This window comes from Cyclopterus lumpus, chromosome 24 (genome assembly GCF_009769545.1).
Source record: "Cyclopterus lumpus isolate fCycLum1 chromosome 24, fCycLum1.pri, whole genome shotgun sequence".
Lineage (NCBI taxonomy): Eukaryota > Metazoa > Chordata > Actinopteri > Perciformes > Cyclopteridae > Cyclopterus > Cyclopterus lumpus.
Window position 1 is genome coordinate 5,638,122 of NC_046989.1, and position 20,524 is coordinate 5,658,645.

The window sequence follows — 20,524 nt, forward strand, 5'->3', positions numbered from 1 at the left end:
TTTGCATTTATACGCGCTACTAGCTAAATTATAAATGTTATTTATTTATTATTTATGTTATTTTATTTATTTATGTTAATACAAATGTCAAAGATTGTTCGGTTGGGTGTAAAATGCATAAATAAAAAACAAACAAAAAAAACAGACATCAAGAGAGACACGATTACAAACACTAGGTGGTGGCATAGCTTCACATGCAGAGAGAGAACTGAAGAAGCAACGCAAGCCGGAGAGGCGATGACAGCCACGTGCACAACGGCCCTGACAGCAGCGGATAAGATGCTTCCTGATCATGGAGTGGGAAATCACTCTGCTCCACGTTTTATTTAAACTTTGACATCTTGAATGACAACAGACAAGAGGATGGAGAATCTGTTCCTCCGTCATCCGCTCAAGAAAAGACGGAGGAGAAAGAAAAGAGGGCGAAACAAGAAACGACATGCGGGGGTGATGGAGTGATGACAAAAGCTCAACTTGTTTTCCTCCAGAAATAGCGAATGAAAACTCTATTCAACTCTTCAGCGTCACAGCCTGCGTGCATATTTTGTGTGGAGAGGCTGACTTGGCTGCCACGGTAACCTGCATCATTGTAGCCATAGTGATGAGAGCAGGGGGAGTGGGAGGGGGGATGTAGCAAGGTAGGCGTCATACCTATTCATCGTGTGTGTGTGTGTGTGTTTTATCTGTGGATGTTTCCTCTGACTCAATTTAAATTTGATTTTGACTGCATGCTGCATATGAATTGAGAGCGAGCAGAGGATTTGCGTAGTTCAGCTTGAAGACAGCGAGTCAAAAATACATAAATGACATCCTGGCATCTGTAAAGTTCACACATTTACACATTATATCTTGTTTGTTTGATCCATATGGTAAGTATAAAATTACATTTCAATATTTTACTCCAGCATGTTACCAGTCCTGGCTAAGGAATAGTCAGGTACATAACCCCGCGTAAAGTGTAAAGCTTTAAAGGTGCTGGTCTAGGCAGATTTTATTTGGAGAGAACAAGGCTAGCTGTTTCACTCTGCTTCCAGTCTTTATGCTAAGCTAAGCTAACCAGCTGCTGGCTCCAGCTTCATATGCACCGTAAAGGCGTGAGAGTGGTATTGATTCTTTTCATGTGACTCTCTGCAAGGAAGCGAATAAGAATATTTCCCAAAATGTTGAAGTATGGTGTTTGCCACTTAAAGGTGCAGTGTAAAGGATCTGGTGCCATCTAGTGGTGAGGTGACATATTGCAACCAACAGAAACTTCTCTTGTGTGCCACGCGTGTGGTTGATCTGCGATGGCCGACGCAGAAACGCAAATGGCCATTTCTAGAGCCATTGTTTGGTTTGTCCATTTTGGGCCACTAGAAATATGGCAGCCAGCGCCGTGAAGAAGAGAACATGCACACAAACAACTCATTCAAAGGTATAACGAAAACACAATGATTCTTATTTTCAGGTGATTACACACTAAAGAAAACATACTTCTATTATAATCCATTTTCCCACTAAATGCTGCACACTGTTCCTTTAACTGCAGGTGAACGTGAACCTAATATCAGTATTATGAGTCAAAATGTGCCTGAGAGTGACGTTCATAAAGCCTCAAGTAAGCTGAACTTGACAATTTAAAACACATTTTCACCTAAATCCTTTATCAGTCCAACACAGCAGAAGCTCGGCGGTGGTGAAGAAAACAAGAAGACTTGGAACGTTTGAAGCTTAAGAGCATTGCAGATGGATTTCAAGGCCCTTATGAATTATTGAGCCCAGACTAAACCTCAAACGACAAACAACAGGACTATTTCTGTTTCTATTTCGAGGAGCGCAGAGAAGCTATAAAACAAATCCTGTTTGTCATAACTAATAACTCTAACAAAACAGTGCATTGCAGCACATTTAGATATCAGTATGAAGCACGTTCGCAGATGATACGAGTGTGACGAATGGTCCTGAGAGACAGCGTGCTCCTGTATCTAAGGGGAGTGTTTACGCCACACGAGTGGCTTTCAACAACCGGCGGCGTCTCCTCAGCAGCAGAGAAATGAACACGCCGCTTCTCTGCTGATCGGTTTTTAAATGATAAATCAACGAGACACAGAGCGATAGACGAGGATTCGTTGACCTACATGTCAACATGTGTGTCACGGATCGAGGACCAGGGACCCAAGCACAATGGACAAAACAGAGTAAGCAAATAATAATCCTTTACTGGAGTAACGGCAGGAACAGAACAGACAGAAACAGGGACGCAGACTATGGAACGCTGGAGAACTTGGTCTCAAAACACAAGACAATCTGGCAGAGGACGAGTGCAAGTGAGGGAACCTAAGTAGTGAGGGAATGGGTTGCAGGTGAGATGGGCGTGAGAACCAAGTGAAGGGAATGAAGGATGATCATGTGTGAATGACCGGGTCTGAAATGACAAGAGAGTTAATAGACAAACAGATCTAATGAAAACAACTATTAACAGAAAGAAGGTGTGGAGCTGAACTGTTACAATGTGTTTTGTCGGAGCAGAGAGGCTGCAACTGTATCGTTCAGTGTGTGAGTGTGTGTGTGTGATACAGAGGTTGACGTCACACAAATGCATCATAATTCATTCAAAATATTCAAAAACAGGCAACAACAGTAACTGAGGATGACAAGTGGGAGAAAGAAGAAAAAAAAAGAAAGAAAGTATTTTTGATGATTAGGACTTTTAACACACTTTTTGTTGTTGTTTTTTTTTCTCTGACGCTCTCACTGTTTTCTGATATTTTGAAGAAGAAAAGATGAGCCCATACCGCCCTTAACCATTCGTCTATATGTCCCGCCTTCTTCCAGCCAATTACCCAATAACTGAGCATGAAAAAAACCTGTTCAGTTTCATAAAGCCTCCCCCCAATCTGTCAATCATACTTTGATCCATTGCGATATTATTTTTTCAAATGATAAAAATGCTTCGACTGACCAATATTCTAAACTCCACCGCACACTTCTCTACTCCACTTCCTCCTCCTCCCCCATTTCCTCTCCTCCCCCTCCTCTTTCCAAAAATCCTTTCCTTTGTCAGTTACATTTTCCCTTTAAATATTTAGACTCCTGTCCACAGCTGCTTACAATAAGCATAACCCAAAAAGTCAACACATTTTCCAAATCCCAGGATCCCAAGTGGGCTTGTAAACGAGCAACGCAACAGTCAACAATGTAAGGCTTTGTTTTTCCTCTCCTTCTTCTGCCACACTCTCTCCACTTCTTCCTCCCGCCCGGGTTCCCTTTGCAGCCTGTTTTCATTTCGACCTATTGCGGAATGTAAATACAGAAACTGACTGACTGCTGCAGCAGGCATACGACGCTCATGAGGGTTACAGATGGTTTATGTATCTTACAGGCTCCAGGAGTGTCTAAGGGCAAAATAAGTGGGAAAGCTTGAGGACATAATGGGTATTTTTGTGTGAGTGTGTGTACATGTGTGTGCGTGTAGTGCAGAAAGGGTGCTATAATTAGAGTAACGGTTGGGGGTTATAGGGTCAGGCGTGTCAAGGTCAGGTTCAAGGTCGAGGACCACCGCAATGTCCCAGTGACATGTGTACAAATGTGTCCGCACATGTCCAGCTGTAACAGGGGGTCTCTTTCTGTGTGTGTGTGTGTGTGTGTGTGTGTGTGTGGTCCTCGACCTTGACATGCCTGACCCTATAACCGTAACTCTATTTATAACACCCCTCTATGCTCTGCACTACACCCACACCCACGCACACACACAGGCACGCACGCACGCACGCACGCACGCACAACTTGTAAATACAGGAAATGGCAACATCTGCAACGTTTTTGCCCTCCCCTTCTCTCGTGTGATCAGGGGGACAGAAAAGAAAACAGTGTGTGCGTCGATGGCCCCCTAACCTGTGTGCGTCTCACGCGTATCTCACATGAACGCGCATGGAGAAGTCACACCCGCCATTGCTGCAGCTGTCGTGAAACACTTCAACACACTTTCACAAGTTGCATTTAGTCGCTGCGGGAATGTTGCATTTCACCGTCTGCGCGCCCTGCACACGCGATGACAAACGCTGGGGCACCGTGCCTTGTTTCCTTCCATAAAACACGCGCACACAAAAGCCACACTATAGCGCGCATGCAAACCAGTCACCCCGATCTCTCTCTCTTTCTCTCTCTCTCTCTCTCGCTCACACACACACACACACACACGCGCGCGCTAGCCTTGGTGAAAGCCCCTCGCATTCCCACAAGCGCTTTGGAAGGAATTGGATGGAGCTGCCGCGTCTCTCTCTCTCTCTCTCTCTCTCCGGGCACAAAAACACGCGCAACTCGCCGGTTTTCCTCTGATCGACGTTGTTCTTGAGACGCAACAACCCGCCGAGGTTTCCCCAACAAGAGTTGTGTCTTTCTTTCCTCTTCCTTCATCGTGAAATCAAGTTCCTGGACGCGAATACCGGGGGAGGGGGGAAGGAAAGACTTTTTTACGCGTGACAGTCAAGACCCGCCAGGAGGGAGTTTCACGTCACGAGGCTTTTGTAGTCTTTTCCACCACTGAGAGGAGGGATATATTGAAATATATGTTTCCCCTCTAAGAGCGTTAACGACTTTAAACAGGCGGAGTGTTTTTTTTAATTTTTTTTTAAGGATTTAAGGAGCCGTCAAAAGCAGCGCCCTCATTGTCCAGAGCGCACGTTCGGAAATCGTGTTCCGCGCGACGTAAAGTCCACGACTCGGACGCGTGGAAAAGAACCCGCAGGGCCCGATCGGACTGTGCCGGTCCTGCCTCCTGTCACCTGAATGTTCTCCGGCATGGCACATGGGTGGAAGTAGCCTCCAGAGCGGGCGATGGCTCTCTACTTCCCCCCAGGTTACAGCCTCATCCCCCTCCATGTTTGAAGGCGCAGCGGCAGTGACACGCGCGGCTCTTTGCAAAGGTAAGAAGTGGCCTTTGTTTGGCTTTTTGTTGGACTTCTTTCCGACTCTTAAACAGCTTTACAGTCGTATCTTTTTCACATTTGATTTCCATCCATATTTAATGACTTGTCGTGTTTAATATTTGATGAACAAGGAAGTTTATAGCATGAGCTCCAGGCAATCTGATACGGCCTTCTTTCCACAATCGATTGTGTTTTAATATGATATAAATGATGTATGATCACGTGTTTATTGATGGATTGTATTGGGGAGGGAATATATGATCTGTTCATTGTGCCAGGGTTGATTTAAATCTGCTTTTTTGTATTAGTTCTTAGTTGCCTAACAAGGCATAATAGCCCAATATGCCTTCAAGGATGGGTCAAAGGTCATCATTAAAGAGTCAATGGTCAAGTTTATTGCACCTTCAGTCTTTTTACAACATGTATCTTTATGTTTAAAACTATTTAGAATCTAGTTTTACGGAACAACGTTGCTTCTTATTTCAGCCTCTGATTTCCTGCATGTTTTGTGTCAATTTTTGTTTAAACGTGCATGAAACTTTTTACCTGCTGCCCAATCTGGATCTGGACTTCCTGGCCGAAGAGATATTGCACGCACCTTTCTGGTTAACTAAAGAATTTATTTATGTAAATAACTGTCAAAAAAAACCAACTGAAACTGATGGGACAGAAGACGTCTCTTACTTCACTTTAAGTCCATTCTCATGAGTTTTCTTTTGGGTTTTGTTTGCAATGGAAGCTTCAACTTAACACATGTTTCATATCGAAACGTGATTGATATCACAAAATCCCGCTGGTGCACATGCACTCAGATATTCGAGGCGAGCGCATGAGAAACGTGATTGATGTGAAGAACACTCTGCACACATTGTTCTGCAGAGTGAAGTTCAAACATCAAATACGCAAAGGAACAATAAGCAAAGCCCATTCTTGAGTAGAGGGAGGCTTTAACAACAGAGCTCTGGTGCTGGTTTTTATTGTCTTTAGTGGGATTTAAGTGTCGGTGAATTAGGAGTAACTGTCTGAAGAACGAGGGTGACTCACTGAGCCAAATGGCATCCTTCGCCGCCAATGATTTAACGCTGAAATGCATCTGAGTTTAATTTGAGAATCATTAAGAAGTCAGGTGACATATCAGCTAATCCTCCTTCACACGTATCCGTAACTGGATAATACTCTTTAAAAATCACCCTCTGGGGCTTTGTCGCTCCAAACACTCCCAATAGGAAAGCTCACCTGATAATAAGAGTTCATCCTAGAAACCCCCATATCTGATTTAAGACATAATTCATGTTACGGCTGCACAGTAACTCAAATTGTTTCGCATTTGTGGCCTGTACTACAGTTTATAAATCACACTATGTTTGTGAAGGGCACATCACATTCTACAGAATTAAGTGAACATTGTTTGGTACAAATCCAAAAATACGAAGAAATATGGTCTTTTTTTTTAATAGAAAATATGCATGTTACATTGTTTTGAAAAAGTCCTCAGCTTTCAGAATCCGTAAACCGACTGTCGGAAGGAAGTCGCGCAAATGAAACCTTCGTAAATATACAAACAGGTTGCCACTCTACAGTACCCTACTCGGTATCGATGGAGAGTGGAAATTCCCAGCTTTCTAATGCACCTGAATGCACTTTGCATCAAAGCACACAGCGGCCGCCGTTAACGAGGCAGTCAAACTTGATATTTTATTGTCACGCTGACATTAATCTGTGTTCTTGTGGCTGGTTCATCTAATTAACAGTTCCTGCATACGCTCACTTCAAGTCAACGTTCAGGTTGTCAGTGTGACCGTGAGAGCTCGGACTTTTCTGATGCCAGAAAAAAGCACATTAATAAGGCTCCCTAATATCTGCCAATGTAATCAACCAGAGTGACTGAAAACACCTGCGTGTCCGACGTTCACACTAGCGTTCAATTTATGGTTTAAAGGTGCAGTGGTGAGGTGAAACTTCTCCCGCGTGTCGAGCGTGTAGAAGAACCAGTGTTTGGTTTGTCCGTTCTGGGCTACTGTAGAAACATGGCGGCCGACTCTCTGAAGAGGGAAAGAGGATGAACATTATATATTTTTTTCTTCCTTTATTTCGTCTACATTTACTCTGAGGTAATATAAATGGGTTTACTTACAATGGATTCATATTCCTTGGCGTCTTACCTGTCAAAGGAAATCAGAAATATGCATATGAGCCTAATGCAGCTATTCCTGATCCATTTAGCGTTTTTTTAGAATAAGAATAATTATGTAAAAATGATAATTCCCCCTAATATTACAAATCATATCGAGATTGCAATATCAGTCAAAAATCATCTCAATTAAATATATATAAAAATGGTTCAGCCCTAATTCTTGAGAACGTTCTCGAGGACATATTAAATAAGAACTGTATTTGTAAAACTAAATGTTAATAGAGGCATAGAGAAATTACATTATTTTCGGAAGCTGTGTAGAGTGAGTGGGCCTCTAGAATCCAAACAATGACCCCACAAAGGTCCCAGGACTCCATTTTTTATTTGGGGGGGGGCAGCTCGCACCTCAGGATAAGTGGACTCATCAGGGGACTGACTGATAATCGGGACTGTGAGGGACACAGGGTGAGTCATTTAGTTAGAATCAACAGGGGGATCATGGCAGTACACACACACGCACACACACGCACACACACACACACACACACACACACACACACACACACACACACACACACACACACTTCGATTGAGTAGAGCTGAATTCATCACAACAGGCAATGACACGACTCTGATTCAGTGTGAAGGATGCAAGACTTTTTTGATTTTTTTTAAAAACAAACAAGACGGTGACGAGGGTGCAGGATTCGACACCCGAGCGCTCGGCATCAGAAGATGTGCTGCCGAAAGGTCAGCAGGAAAAGCCCAAAGAGACATATCCTCCAGACGGATGACTCACCGTGGAGTCTGAGGGAGTGAAGCGATGGCGCGTACACACGCCGGCTACATCTTGTTTATCTTTTGCTCGTTCCTGTCCCTCTTACACACATCCCGCCTTTCACCTCTTTCCTGCTCAGCAGCGAGACGGACGGATGGAAAGACACGTTTTCCAATCAAAATCAAACGGCAGTGGTCTTCTTTAAAGACGTACGGGAGGGACAGCGACCTCAGCCGGGTCGCCCTGAGGTCTGATTGCTCCTCCAAACACGGAGGCGTCTTAGAGCGAAACGTTTGACATCGTGAAACCAACTCGGCCCCGGAGAACGTGATCGCTGCATGCACTGCTCCCATGCTTCACCACTAAAGCCCCTGCACAGGTGTTTTCACTTTTGCCTGATTAGACCTCCTCTCAGGACAGCGTGTGTGTGTGTGTGTGTGTGTGTGTGTGTGTGTGTGTGTGTGTGTGTGTGTGTGTGTGTGTGTGTGCTATGTTGCACTCGTTACGTTGTTATGTGGTGACATCATATGACTCGTACCGCCCAGCGTAGCTTCACCCACATTCAACTTGAGAAGAGAGCTGATGGGATGGTCGTCGAATTACCAAATTCCTGCTTTTGTTAATCGTGTTTAAAGTCAACATTCAAGTTGTGATAACGATCGGGAGCGTTGCGATTTTTTTTTTCCGATGCCAGAAAAATGGAAGATAGATAGATACAGCCGCCTAATATAATCCAAAATCCAAGTGTAACACACCGTAACCAACCAGAGTAACTGTGCAGGGTTAGGGTTTCATTGAGGGTTTGAAGGTGCAGTGTGTAGGATTTGGCACCACCTACTGAAGTTGCAGATTGCTGAAACTAAAACTAAAAAAGTAAAGCGTGTAGGACGCAACACGACCTGTGTGAATGCGAACGGCCCGGTGTTAGGTTTGTCCGTTCTAGGCTACTGTAGAAACATGGCGGCCGGCTCTATAAACAACTCATTCTAATGCAACAAAAACAATCTTATTTTCAGGTGATTATACACGACAGAACAAAACACATTTATTAATATTTCATTCCATTTAAGCAAATAGATCCCTCTAAAAAAAAATGTTGCTTTAATGAACACAACATTCAGATACGCCATTAAAACTACGATACAATACCTGAGGTTTGAGTTGATCATTTTACAGCTCATGTAAGATAATCTCTCATAGAAAACAGCAACCAGTCGATTTATCATCATCTAGTAATGTAATTGCATCAGTTTCCATAAACACTCCATAGTGTGTTTATGGAAGCTGTGAAAACATCTTTTGTTCAACACTACTGACAAAAATATCAGAAGCGTGAGCTGCTCTGTCTGTAAAAGGGATCGCATGAACTTCTTCCATTACAGGTTTGATTGTTTATGGGTTTTATTGAGGGTTTATTAATTGCAATGGATTTTCTGCCCGGCACCCATTATCTACAATTACAATATTAAATGTGCACAATTTGCAGTTAATGGGCTGAAACATGCAAAACAGAATAATCTCTCATTAGACAGAGGCGCTCTCCTATCTTTTATCATGCTATAAATGAACTATAATTACACTATTCTATATATTATGTTATACTATATTGTTATGCTATATTGTACTATAGTATTCTACACTATATATTACACTATACAGGACTATTGAAGTATAGCATACTGTCCTGTACAGTACTATGCTTTACACGGTATTATGTTACATTATACTACGATACACTACAATTTATTTGATCTCACATGAAGCTGTGTGTTTTTGAGATTTTATTTACATAACCAGAAAATAACATAATACTAAATCAATAGTTGTCAAGAGAAATCAGTCCGTTAGAAAAAGCTCCACCAAACCGAACCGCGCTTGAATAATGACACTTAAGTACTTAAGTCTTACCTGGGCGTTACAATGCTCGACAGCATCATTATTTCAGTATTTCAAGAACAATAACATGTTGTACAAAGATCAGATATTTTTCACTGCAAACCAGAAAGTAAATTACCTGTTTTCTACATTCTCAACATTTGACAAAACTCAACTTCAAGTCACGATACTTTGAGAGAAAAAATAAATAAATAAATAAAAATAGCCCTTTGTGGCGTTTTCCAGGGCAGTCTTATACATATTTGACTCCCGGCTCCATGATGTTATGGCAGGTGACCTTAACCGCACAGCGGGGGTTCCCGTCCCTGCATTTAAATCCAGCTCAAGAGATTAAAAAAAAAAAAAAAAAACCTTTATGAGAGCCATGTGGCTTGAGTTCACCTCGCCGGGAGCCGTTCAACAACAACTCATTGTAACGATAATGGGAGACATAATGGAGGATCATTTTTCTCTTCCCGCTGAGCTCCATTTTGATCACCCGGCTCTTTCCTCCCTCGTTGCATCTTCCATCAGTGTCCACACGGGACTCTCTCCATGACGTGTTAGCGAACAGTTCCCCCCGAGGTGAGTCACTTGAGACAAACAGTCTCTGGAGTTTGTTCCTTGTGGATCTTAACATCTCCTCTACGCTCTCTCGCCCAGGACTCCCCCCCCCCCCCCCCCCATCATCATTCTTCTTCCGGCCCTGATTCTTCTGGCATCTTCTTCTATTTCTAATCACACCTGCCCTGCTCTCTCGCCTCTTGCACACTCCCCCTTGTCCCCGAAAGCAGACTTTACCAGTAGACAAACTGGTCCTGGGGCTCTCCTAACTAAAAGATCTCCAACTCACGACTTACAAAAGTAAACTAACAAGAGAATGTTCTACATTCACCCAACAGAGGAAATGTGACGGGTACGCTTGCAGAACATTGTGCCGATAACGCCTCTGTTTCACTTGGAAGTGTTTTACTTTGTGTTATTAATAGTTTAGTGAAAGAGTGAAAAAAGACAGCGTTTGCTTCGGGGTTACTCGCGGTAAGAAATATGGGTGAAATACAGTTAGCGGGGGGGGGGGGGTGGGGGGGGGGGGGGGGGGGGGGGGGGGGCTATTTTCCAAATAATAAATAAGTCACTTAAAGTCTTCCAGTGGGGATATTCTCCCAGTGGTGATGTTAGTAATGGCTGCAACATCCTTGAAAGCCTCTTAACGAATATTCATCCCCAAATTGGCATATTAATCGCTTGCTTTGCGGTTATAATGTAGAGCGTGGATTTAATGAGGGGAGTTATTTTTGCCGTATGTGCTGTCATTTAAATTTAAATGGCAGAGTGCCGCTGTTCCTGCGGGCCATCTGCTTGTGTTGGTTGACTCCAGGGAAGTGAGGGCCTGTCGTCATCAAGCAGCAACAATAACTGCAGTCAGTGAACTCCGCATAAATCATACGCATGCACGCGTATGAATTTAAAGCATTTGGATGAACGACTGGACGCAAGCGAGCAACTTGGGGTTCAGTGTCTCTTTCCAGGAGACTTTGACATGCGGACACACGGATGGGAATCGAACCGCCGACCTTGTGGTTAAAAGGGAACCCTCGCCACTCCAACGAGCTGCACTGGAGAACCCTAAAGCTCTGACGCAGCGTAGAGCGCTCTGTGCTCGTTTATTCACAGTCGATTTATATTTAACGCGTGGCTCGTCCAAATTGCACCAACATTTTTGACAAAGCACTCCTCGGCAATACGCACGCCAAGTGTGAAGCAGCAGATCGGCCGAGCGGGTGTCGAGATTTGAGAGGAGCAGACAGAGATCCCTCGCTTTATTGTCATAGATGTGTGGAGAGTCGTAAAGATTCAGCACAAATAATGTATACAACAAGATGTAATTAACACCCCGAGGTGACAAACCCTCTGTTTCTCTCACCCTCTCTCTTATTCCTTGGTGACTCCGCCCACCCCCTCCTGCCTCCATTCCTTCTTCAGCATCCTTTTGCGCTCTCCTCCTTTCCTTCCTCTCTCGATCACGCATCTTTCAAATTGATGGAGAGGTGGAGTGAAATCATTCCAAAGCCGTGACATCGTTTTTTTTGTCGTTGTTGTCGCACAAAATAAAAATCTAAATCAAGATGACGGCTGAGAAATGCACCTTTTTTTTTCTTTAAATGGATTCAGTGCTATTAAGATTACATCTGTCATTCCGGCACAGCTGGCAGTTGCTATAGAAACGTGTCACCTAGCAGCAGCACGTTTAGTTGCTATAGGGACAATAGATCACGTGATGTCTCCTATAGATGATAAGAAGAAGTGTGACAATGCTCCCTACATAATAAAATAAATAAATAATGAAACTAGAATAAATCTTCTCCCTGAGGCGTCAGGTATGGCAAATGATTTCCATATTTCCATTATTTTTTTTTGGGGGGGGGGGGCCTTACTGTGAGTATATGCACAACAGCAGGAACATTTTAATCATTAATAGTGTGATCACAGGGAGGCTAATTCACGATTAAATAAGCGCTACAGGAAAACTGCTTATTAAAAAGGTAGTGAGGTGGCAAATGGAGCGGTGGATTTCGCATTATTTATAAGCTGCATGTGATGTGAGGCGGAAACATTAATATGCACACCGTGTGTACGATCACCGCGTGAACAAGATGCCATGTTGTTGCAGAAAATAGAGCAAACGTCGCCCACTCAAACATAACTCACTGAAATGTTTCTTTACAGCGAGAAACGGAGGTGAGAACCCCCCCTCCCCCCCCCCCCGATGAGGCGTTAGGTGTTGCACACGGTTACTGAGCATTAACTCGTCCTTTCATGTGTTCGCTTGCACAAGTCCGACGCATTCTTCTCCAGAAAGCCTCGTTCGTTAGGCTGCGGCGTGTTCTCACACTCGCCTTGTTCAAACTACAGATGCACTTCAGCCTCTGGTCCAATCACCACTGGAAGGAAAAGCACTCTCTTTTATTGTCAGGCCTTTTTTTCTCTATCCGCCCATCAACCCCCCCCCCTCCCCACCCCCCAAAAATAGTTTTTTGCTTTTTTTGTACAGGCTTTCATTTCGTGGTCATGACTCAGTGTTGTCTCCCCCCCCCCCCCCCCCACACACACACACACACTTTCACTGATGGAGATAAGTGCTTCCACATCCCTCTCCCTTTTCACATCTCCTTGTGCTGTTCTGTGGTCGCCGTATCTCTCTGTTTTTGTTGGCCTTCCCCGTCTTCCTCTATCCTCGCCCTGCACTCCCAGCCATCCTTTTCTCATCTTTCAAGAGCAGAAGAACCCGAGAAGCGAGGCAGGTTGTGTTTGTCCTTGTGTGATGCACCATCTGTGGTAAACTAGTAGTACCAATAGGATGATTGACGTGAAAATACATTGAGACGTGAGAAGGAGAAAAGAGAGGAGGAGGAGGAGGAAGGAGGAGGAGAGAACATCTGGTTTTCATGTGCGATTCAAAGTCACTTTGAACACCGAGAGCTTTGTCTGATTCTGAATATTAGAGCATATTTTGTTGCTTTAAGATTCGTCAGGAGGGAGAGAGAAAGACGAAAAGTGACCGAATTAAAGGAAATTAAAATTAGAGACAGACTAAAAATAGATCTGAGGGGGTCAGAAGAGACTGAGAACCAGAGACTGAGATGTGGAAGTAAAGAGGAATTAAAAGATAGACGGACGAATGTATTCTTGTTCCCAACGTGCACACGGCACAGACAACTGGTGACCAAATAAATACCTCAGAGCCACTTTGCTACTGCCACTGCCCTTGGTCCGCTTATTTTTGCCATTTAAACTCACAATATGACATTCTCTGCCACTAATGGGTTTCTCAGTCAAAACTACAACAAAAGACAGCAAGTTTTTTGACGCAGCGCGGCATCGTGGGAGATGCTGTTTTTCACCACCTTTGCCTTCTTCTCCGTCAGCTTCTCCCCGATAGGAATCTTTTAGTGTTCATTGTTCAGGAAGTGTTTTTTCTTTTAATTTGTTATCCTTTCCTCGAAAAACGGGTAAAAAAAAAAACACACAGAATAAGCAGTTTCACGTGATGTTGTCACCGCTGACGATTGTTCAGCTTGTTTCTCGGATTACTTAAAATCCAGATGTTCACCGACGACTACATAAATAACAACGGCCAAGATCTAATAAGTGTAATGTAAAAAAAAAAAAAAGTGGCTTACATTTGATATTCAAAGCATTAATAACAACTATTTGCAATGTAAAGATAAAGTGGATTAATAGCTGAAAACAACTTTATTCATTCTAGGAACAAGAGCTCCTTCTCATCATGTTTTTTTTTTTTTTTGTTCCAACTGAAAAGTTGTTTTGAGCAAAACTTAAAAGAAACTATTGAATCGCAATGAAATAAATCAAAGACCGCCTGACAAAAGGATTTTTAAACCGCCACAAGCAATTGGCCCCAATACTACTGATGCGAGAGGGGCCAATCAGGCGTCAGTATGTTACATGTGATGGATGATGTTAAAGGGTTTGTGGAGGCGGTCCTAAAGCAGAGGTGTTGTGTGGATGTCCACTCTCAGGTGACTTCGACCGCGTGGCGCCTGACATCCTCACTGCTGGGGATCACATGACACGTGCGCTTTCATGTTTTCCCTCAAATTGTTTAAGTTCTGAAGCAGAAGTGACAACACGGCACCCGAGAAAAAAAAGAGTCAATGAATCTGCAGCAATGAAGTAACTGTTTTTAAAGTAAAAAATTGTCATCTCCTGGTTATTTAACATCCAATAATAGTCCATTTAATCCTCTTGGTGCTAAACGGGACAATGCTAATGTTCATGTGAGCCCAGATTAAGAGGCATTTATAAACAAATGAAGGCCGCCGGAATGAGCTTGGGTCTGTTTTAAACACTCTTTCCTGTAAAGACTATTAATAGAGATCTGAGCAGCTGGTGAGCGGAGAGACTATGATTCATATGAATATTATGTCATAATTGCAGCAGTGTATTTCCAATTTTATAACCGCTACACCAAATAACGACAACGCCAAAAAATAAATAATGTAAAATTCCGAATTTGATATCGAATGCAGAAAAAACTAGCCAAGATGTGTCTGTTTTCCTTCTGTTTTTACGCATCTTATTGTCTCGTTTCCTGAGTTTCTCCGTCACACACACACAGGAGGAATGCAGTAAACAAACATTCTGCAGGGTTAAATGTATGACTATGCACACGCATGCACACGCATGTCCATGTTGTCCTGAGGGCCAACCAGTGCACAGAGGAGATTGTACTGGGTGTGTACATGTGTGTGTGTGTGTGTGCTTACATCTGTAGCACTGCTAAACTGTAAACAGCATTTCTCGAAAATGACTCTGAAAGTCTGACACACTTTTACAGGAAATCCCCTTGCGGCTTTTCAAAAGTCACCGGCTGTATGTGCGGCAAAAAGAAGACGAAATAGAGCGGCTCAGTTGTGAGCGATGCTGTACTCTGAATATTAAGTGTCTCGCTATATTCAGAGCATCAGGGAGACTTTGGCTGTGCTAAAATACCGACGTCCGTCCCTTAACCTGAGTTCTTTTCAGTTTGCATCTCTTTTGAGTGTGCGTATAAAAAGGACCAACACACACTGGTCTGCAACAGCAGTGCATCATGGGTCGTAGGGGACGTGTCCGACTCATTGACGATTTTTGATTTCTGCACGTGTGTCTGCAGGTTAAGTATGACTGCGGCAGCAGGTGTGCTGACAGGCTTGGCTAAGCTCAAACGCCAAGACTCCGCCCGTTCTCAGCATCGGTCCTCATCGACAGCGCCGGGCCTGGGAAACGCCCCAGAAGCTGCCCCCAGGTAACCAAATCTCACTAGGACCTGAAAATCTCAAATGATCTTTTCACTCAACTACTTTGGGCAACAGGAGACTAGTAGCAGTTTAATTTCTATGTGATTTATCAGCAATGCTGTTTTTTTTACTGTTGACTTCCCAAAGATATTATATCTGTGTTATGCACATGCAAGTTATTTGCAATTTTGTGTACGGTGGCTGTAAGGATGCCACCAACGTCTCCATGTCTGTCTACTTTCCACACTCTTCGTTTAGGAAGCGGAAACGACGCACCGACGTTGTGGTGGTGCGCGGCAGGCTCCGCCTCAACTCCGCCTCCGGTTTTTTCCTCTTCCTGGGATTGGTCGTCTTGGCGGTAGGGATCGGCATGGCGACGCTGGGTTACTGGCCGCACGGTGAAACCACGAGCTCGGCCGGACCGCCGGCCGCAGGACGATCGAAAACATCTGGGAATGGAGCCGAGGTGGCCGCGAGGGACGGGGACGCGGCGAACTCCAGCACGAGTCACGACGTGCAAGGTGAGCGAACAGAGGAATTCAACTCCAAGCAAATTGTCTTCTGACTGAGTCGCTGTTTCTGGAAACTTGACATCAAAATGGCTCACGACCTCCACGTGCAGGTACGCCCTCCAGGCAGACCGGTGGCGCTCTGACGCGGTTCCTGGAACAGCATCGTCACTCGGAGAGGATGAAGATGTTCGGACCCTTCACCATGGGCATCGGGATTTTCATCTTCATCTGTGCCAATGCCATTCTTCATGAAAACAGAGACCGGGAAACGAAGGTAGGGCTGAAACCAGATAAAATACACACACACACACACACACACACACACGTACACAAAGAGTGGGATGCATCGGCGTCCACCTGTGCACCTGAGAAATGAACTACGGGAGCTGCGAGTGGACTGTAAGGGTCTACATGTGAGCCAATAAGCTGCAACGGGAAATACAAACAGATTTGATATTACCTTGCGAGGTCTGAAACACAGAATTGTGCAGAAATTGGTTCTTCAAAAGGTTACAAAGGATAATTTTAACAGGTTTTTCAAAGCCTGAGTCAATAGAGAATGCAGCTAATACTCCTCCCTAATTCCATATTCTCATTTCTGTTCTTCCTTCACTCTCTACAAAACGAGGGGCATGCACAGTGCAGTCATCCATATTCATCATCTCTTCATAACTAACATGCAAATCACATCTCTGACAACCTCGTTCCATCCCCATCCCTGCAGTGTTTTGGCTCTGATCACATTTCCTCTTCTCTCTCCCTCCCTTCCTTGATTTGATTCATCGCCTCCTCCTTCCCTAACCCCCTTTCCAGGTAATCCATGCGAGACATTGTGTTCCAAGGTCACATCCAACAAACACTGAATAATACGTTGTAATCAAACGTATTCTCGGGTTAATCCAAACCCTTCCGCCATTACTAATAATATATTTCTCTCCTGCACTAGATTATCCACATGCGAGACATGTACTCCACCGTCATTGACATCCACCGCCTCCGGCAGAGAGAGCATAAGCAACACCATCACCGCGACAGCACCTATGCAAGAGAAGGCAGCAACTCCCTCCTGGCGTTCTCCTCCCGGGCCGGAGGCGAAGGGTCCGTAGAAGAGAAGGAGGTGCTGTTAGGCGACGAGGAGTTTCGCCGACGCGGGGGGCAGGCTCGGTTGGATTGTAGCTTCGCGGGGCTGCTGGCGCCGCTCTACAAGGATCACCCCTTCAGGCTGGCCCGCTCGGACTCGGTGCGCCACCAGTGGTCGGTGGACGGAGACGGGGAGAAGGGAGGGCACCACGCGCGCTCCATTGTCTCCTCCTCCATCTCCGCGTTCACTCTCCCCGTTATAAAACTCAACAACTGCGTTATCGATGAACCGGAGATGGAGGCGATCACCGAGGAGGAGAGGGGAGGAGAGGGGAGGAGAGACGGGGAGAGGTCACAGCCCCTGAGCTCCATGGAGTCTCTGGTGGTCCCTGTAGCATCTGTCGCCAAGGCCTCCAAACCGCCGGGCTTACACCGGAGTAACTCCGCCTCCTCTTCCTCCCACTGCTCCTCCGTCTCCTCATACTCCCTCTCCCCTGCTCCCTCCTCTACCTCAGGCTGCTGGCTCTCCCCCGGAGCGGCGAGGAGTGACTTTGGCTCCAACTCCTCCTTGCACATGCTGGGCAGCCACTCGAAATCCCTGGACCTGGAGCGAGGGCCGAGCGCGCTCAGCGTGCACCCGGAGCAGCGGAAGCACCCCAGCTGGCCCCGCCTCGACCGTAGCAACAGCAGCCGTAGCAACAGCGGCATCAGGGGCAGCAGCAAAGGTTACACGCGGCTGGAGGACCGGGAAGAGCACGGGGAGCGGCTGCTGGACGCGTCGGCTGCGAGGCGCGATTACAGCAGGCGGGAGAAGCTGCTGATGATCTCGAGGTCGCACAATAATCTGAGTTTTGAGCACGACGAGTTTAACAGCAGCGCGATGAAGAGGGGCAGCTCCGAGACTCGCTTCTGAAGACGCTGAACTTAAGGTCCTGTTGTGTAAATTGCTCTCCGGACTGTACGAGTGTACAGCGGCGAGGGACAACATCAAACGGGGGTTTCAAAGACACTTTTTTGTTAGCGGCGAGGAGGAGAGTCGTCAGTAATAGACCGTCTTGCACAGGTTCAGGGCTCATGTCGGCTCAGAGCCCAATGCCTACTGTAGGTCCACAAATGCTGTATCTGACCCTGACCTGTGACCTCTGCTACAGGGATCAATCAAAAAATAAAAACACATTACAACACACAGTCTACTTTCAACAGGATCGGGAGTCTTTTGAAAATTGCTTTTCTTACAAGTGTCACAAGGTTTCGTTGCGGCAGCTGCTGGTGTAACCAAGGACACCCGGGATGGAAGCGCTTTGAGCAAGTTGTGTTCCTCCAGCGTGTGGCAGCAAGGTCCAGGCGCAACCTGAGAACAGTTTATCGTAAAAAAAAAAGAAGAAGCGCTGAGACAGTAAAGGTAATATGAATGATATTTGTCTGTATGGCACCTTTGAATTGCTTAATATGGACTGTGAAAACCAAACTCATCCAAAATCAGCTTATATATCATTTTTAGCCTGGTGTAAACGTATGTATATATATATATATATATATATATACATGGAAACACTGCAGCGACGAGGCTCTAGAGTCAAAATAATATAGATATTAGTGGTAAAGTATTTGTTTTAAAGGCTGTGTGTGTGTGTGTGTGTGTGTGTGTGTGTGTGTGTGTGTGTGTGTATTTGATCCTCTGATCGTAGCGCCACAAAACCAGTTACTATAATGTCAATACGCTACGGCGCAGATATAATAATAATACAATAACAGAGTGCATGTTGCCCTGCAGTCACAATATTGCTGCCCTTTCCCGAGGACTATAGTAAGAAGTTGTGTGTGTGTGTGTGTGTGTGTGTGTGTGTCCAATACTGAAGACTAGAAGTATTAACAATGTTTATGGCTCTGCTAAAGGCATCCAAAGTTATCTTCTTACTAGAAAATGTCATCCCTCACTTCTGAGAATGCGTAGATCTAGAATATCGGCGGTTTTACGAGAAAATGATGACGCTTTCGAAATATTCGCTCCAATGTTTTTGGAGTTGAGAAGCTCCGCCTACAACAACAACAACAACAACAACAAACGCTGATAGCTGTTTGTTTAAATGTCACAACACAAACGTCTGTTATATAATTAACGAGAACCTGTGGTTTTCTCGCGCCCACCGGCCGGCGACAGAGCGGCCTCTGACGTGGGAAGGGACACAACACGCTTCATTTAAACTGAATAATACTCTTCAATACTGTACAGATATCATTCATTTTGACGAGCAGTGTTTTATACTTACTGTCTTATGTCACAATAAGCTGGATAGATTGTTTCAGGGGTGGGGGTTCTGGACCATTAAAGTATTTTATAAAGTCAAAAAACAAGTTGATAATATTGTAATAGCCGAGGTGTTTTTTTAAATTTTTGCCCAGGTGCTTTAAGAGCTTGTTTAAAAGGTTAAAGTCTGGCCGAGCAGACTGCAAAATTATTTTGATTTGAACAGTTTCATACTGCGGACGAATGCAGTGCTGAATACTGCATCCGTCAGTAGTGTGTAGGAGACGGTTCACACACAGCCTGGGACTCAGCTGTCAGCTGCTGTCAGCTACCCCCCCCCCCCCCTCCCCCCCACCCCACACCACCACCAGCTGAGCCCAAAAGAGGCATTTCAGATATGTCCCCAAAGATCTTATTTCCTCTTTTTTAAATATAAAAAAAAAAACAGACTACAAACACAATAAATTCTTTAAAATATGAGCCATGCTGTTTTCTGCTATGGTCCCCGCTTGACAACTTATGCTATAATGTATTTTTTTATTCTTCTTGGGACGATATTCACGATGTGATGACGACTGCAGGTTTTGACTTAATGAATTCAGCTACTGAGCGTTCAAATGAACATATTTAGTTACCGACCTTGTTGACACGATGTGTCTGAACACGTGGACACGTTGCTGTTTTCTATCTTCGGTCTATATGAGCTGATATGATCGATATCTCTGTTTTCTTTTGTCCGTTTCCCCTTAAAGACGGTGTCATTTTAACACGTTTTATCGACGTGGTTAAAACAATTAAAACATGAACACCGCGTGTGTGTGTGTGTGTGTGTGTGTGTGTGTGTGTGTGTCAAACAAAACGAAGTGCGGGACTCCCACCGGAGAGCTCCATTAACCGCTTCCCAGCAGATTATGGATCAATGTCCAAATAAATTGTATTTTCACTGAAAGGTGTTTTGTCCTGAGTGTGTTTAACCAACGCTGAGACGTACGCAGGGATTCACACACGGGAGCTCTCACGCCATCTCCTGTGTGTATACACACACACACACACACACACACACACACACACACACACACACACACGCCTGACCTCACACCTAAAAATCACAAACACATGATTAATTCCTCTTTCTCTCCATTTCTTCTCTTCGTCCCCGGATTGCAAAATAATAATACAAGGTCTGGGT

At 44.7% G+C, this 20,524-nt stretch overlaps 1 protein-coding gene across 1 annotated transcript; it reads left to right on the forward strand.

The window, feature by feature from the left end:
- The first annotated feature begins 3,900 nt into the window (after positions 1-3,900).
- On the forward strand, positions 3,901-19,667 carry tmem200a (transmembrane protein 200A). The gene is made up of 5 exons (XM_034527926.1): positions 3,901-4,904; positions 15,372-15,503; positions 15,754-16,016; positions 16,118-16,281; positions 16,954-19,667. The coding sequence occupies exons 2-5, from the start codon at positions 15,379-15,381 to the stop codon at positions 17,998-18,000; spliced, it is 1,599 nt and encodes a 532-aa protein (XP_034383817.1). The 5' UTR covers positions 3,901-4,904; positions 15,372-15,378; the 3' UTR covers positions 18,001-19,667.
- The last annotated feature ends 857 nt before the right edge of the window (positions 19,668-20,524 follow it).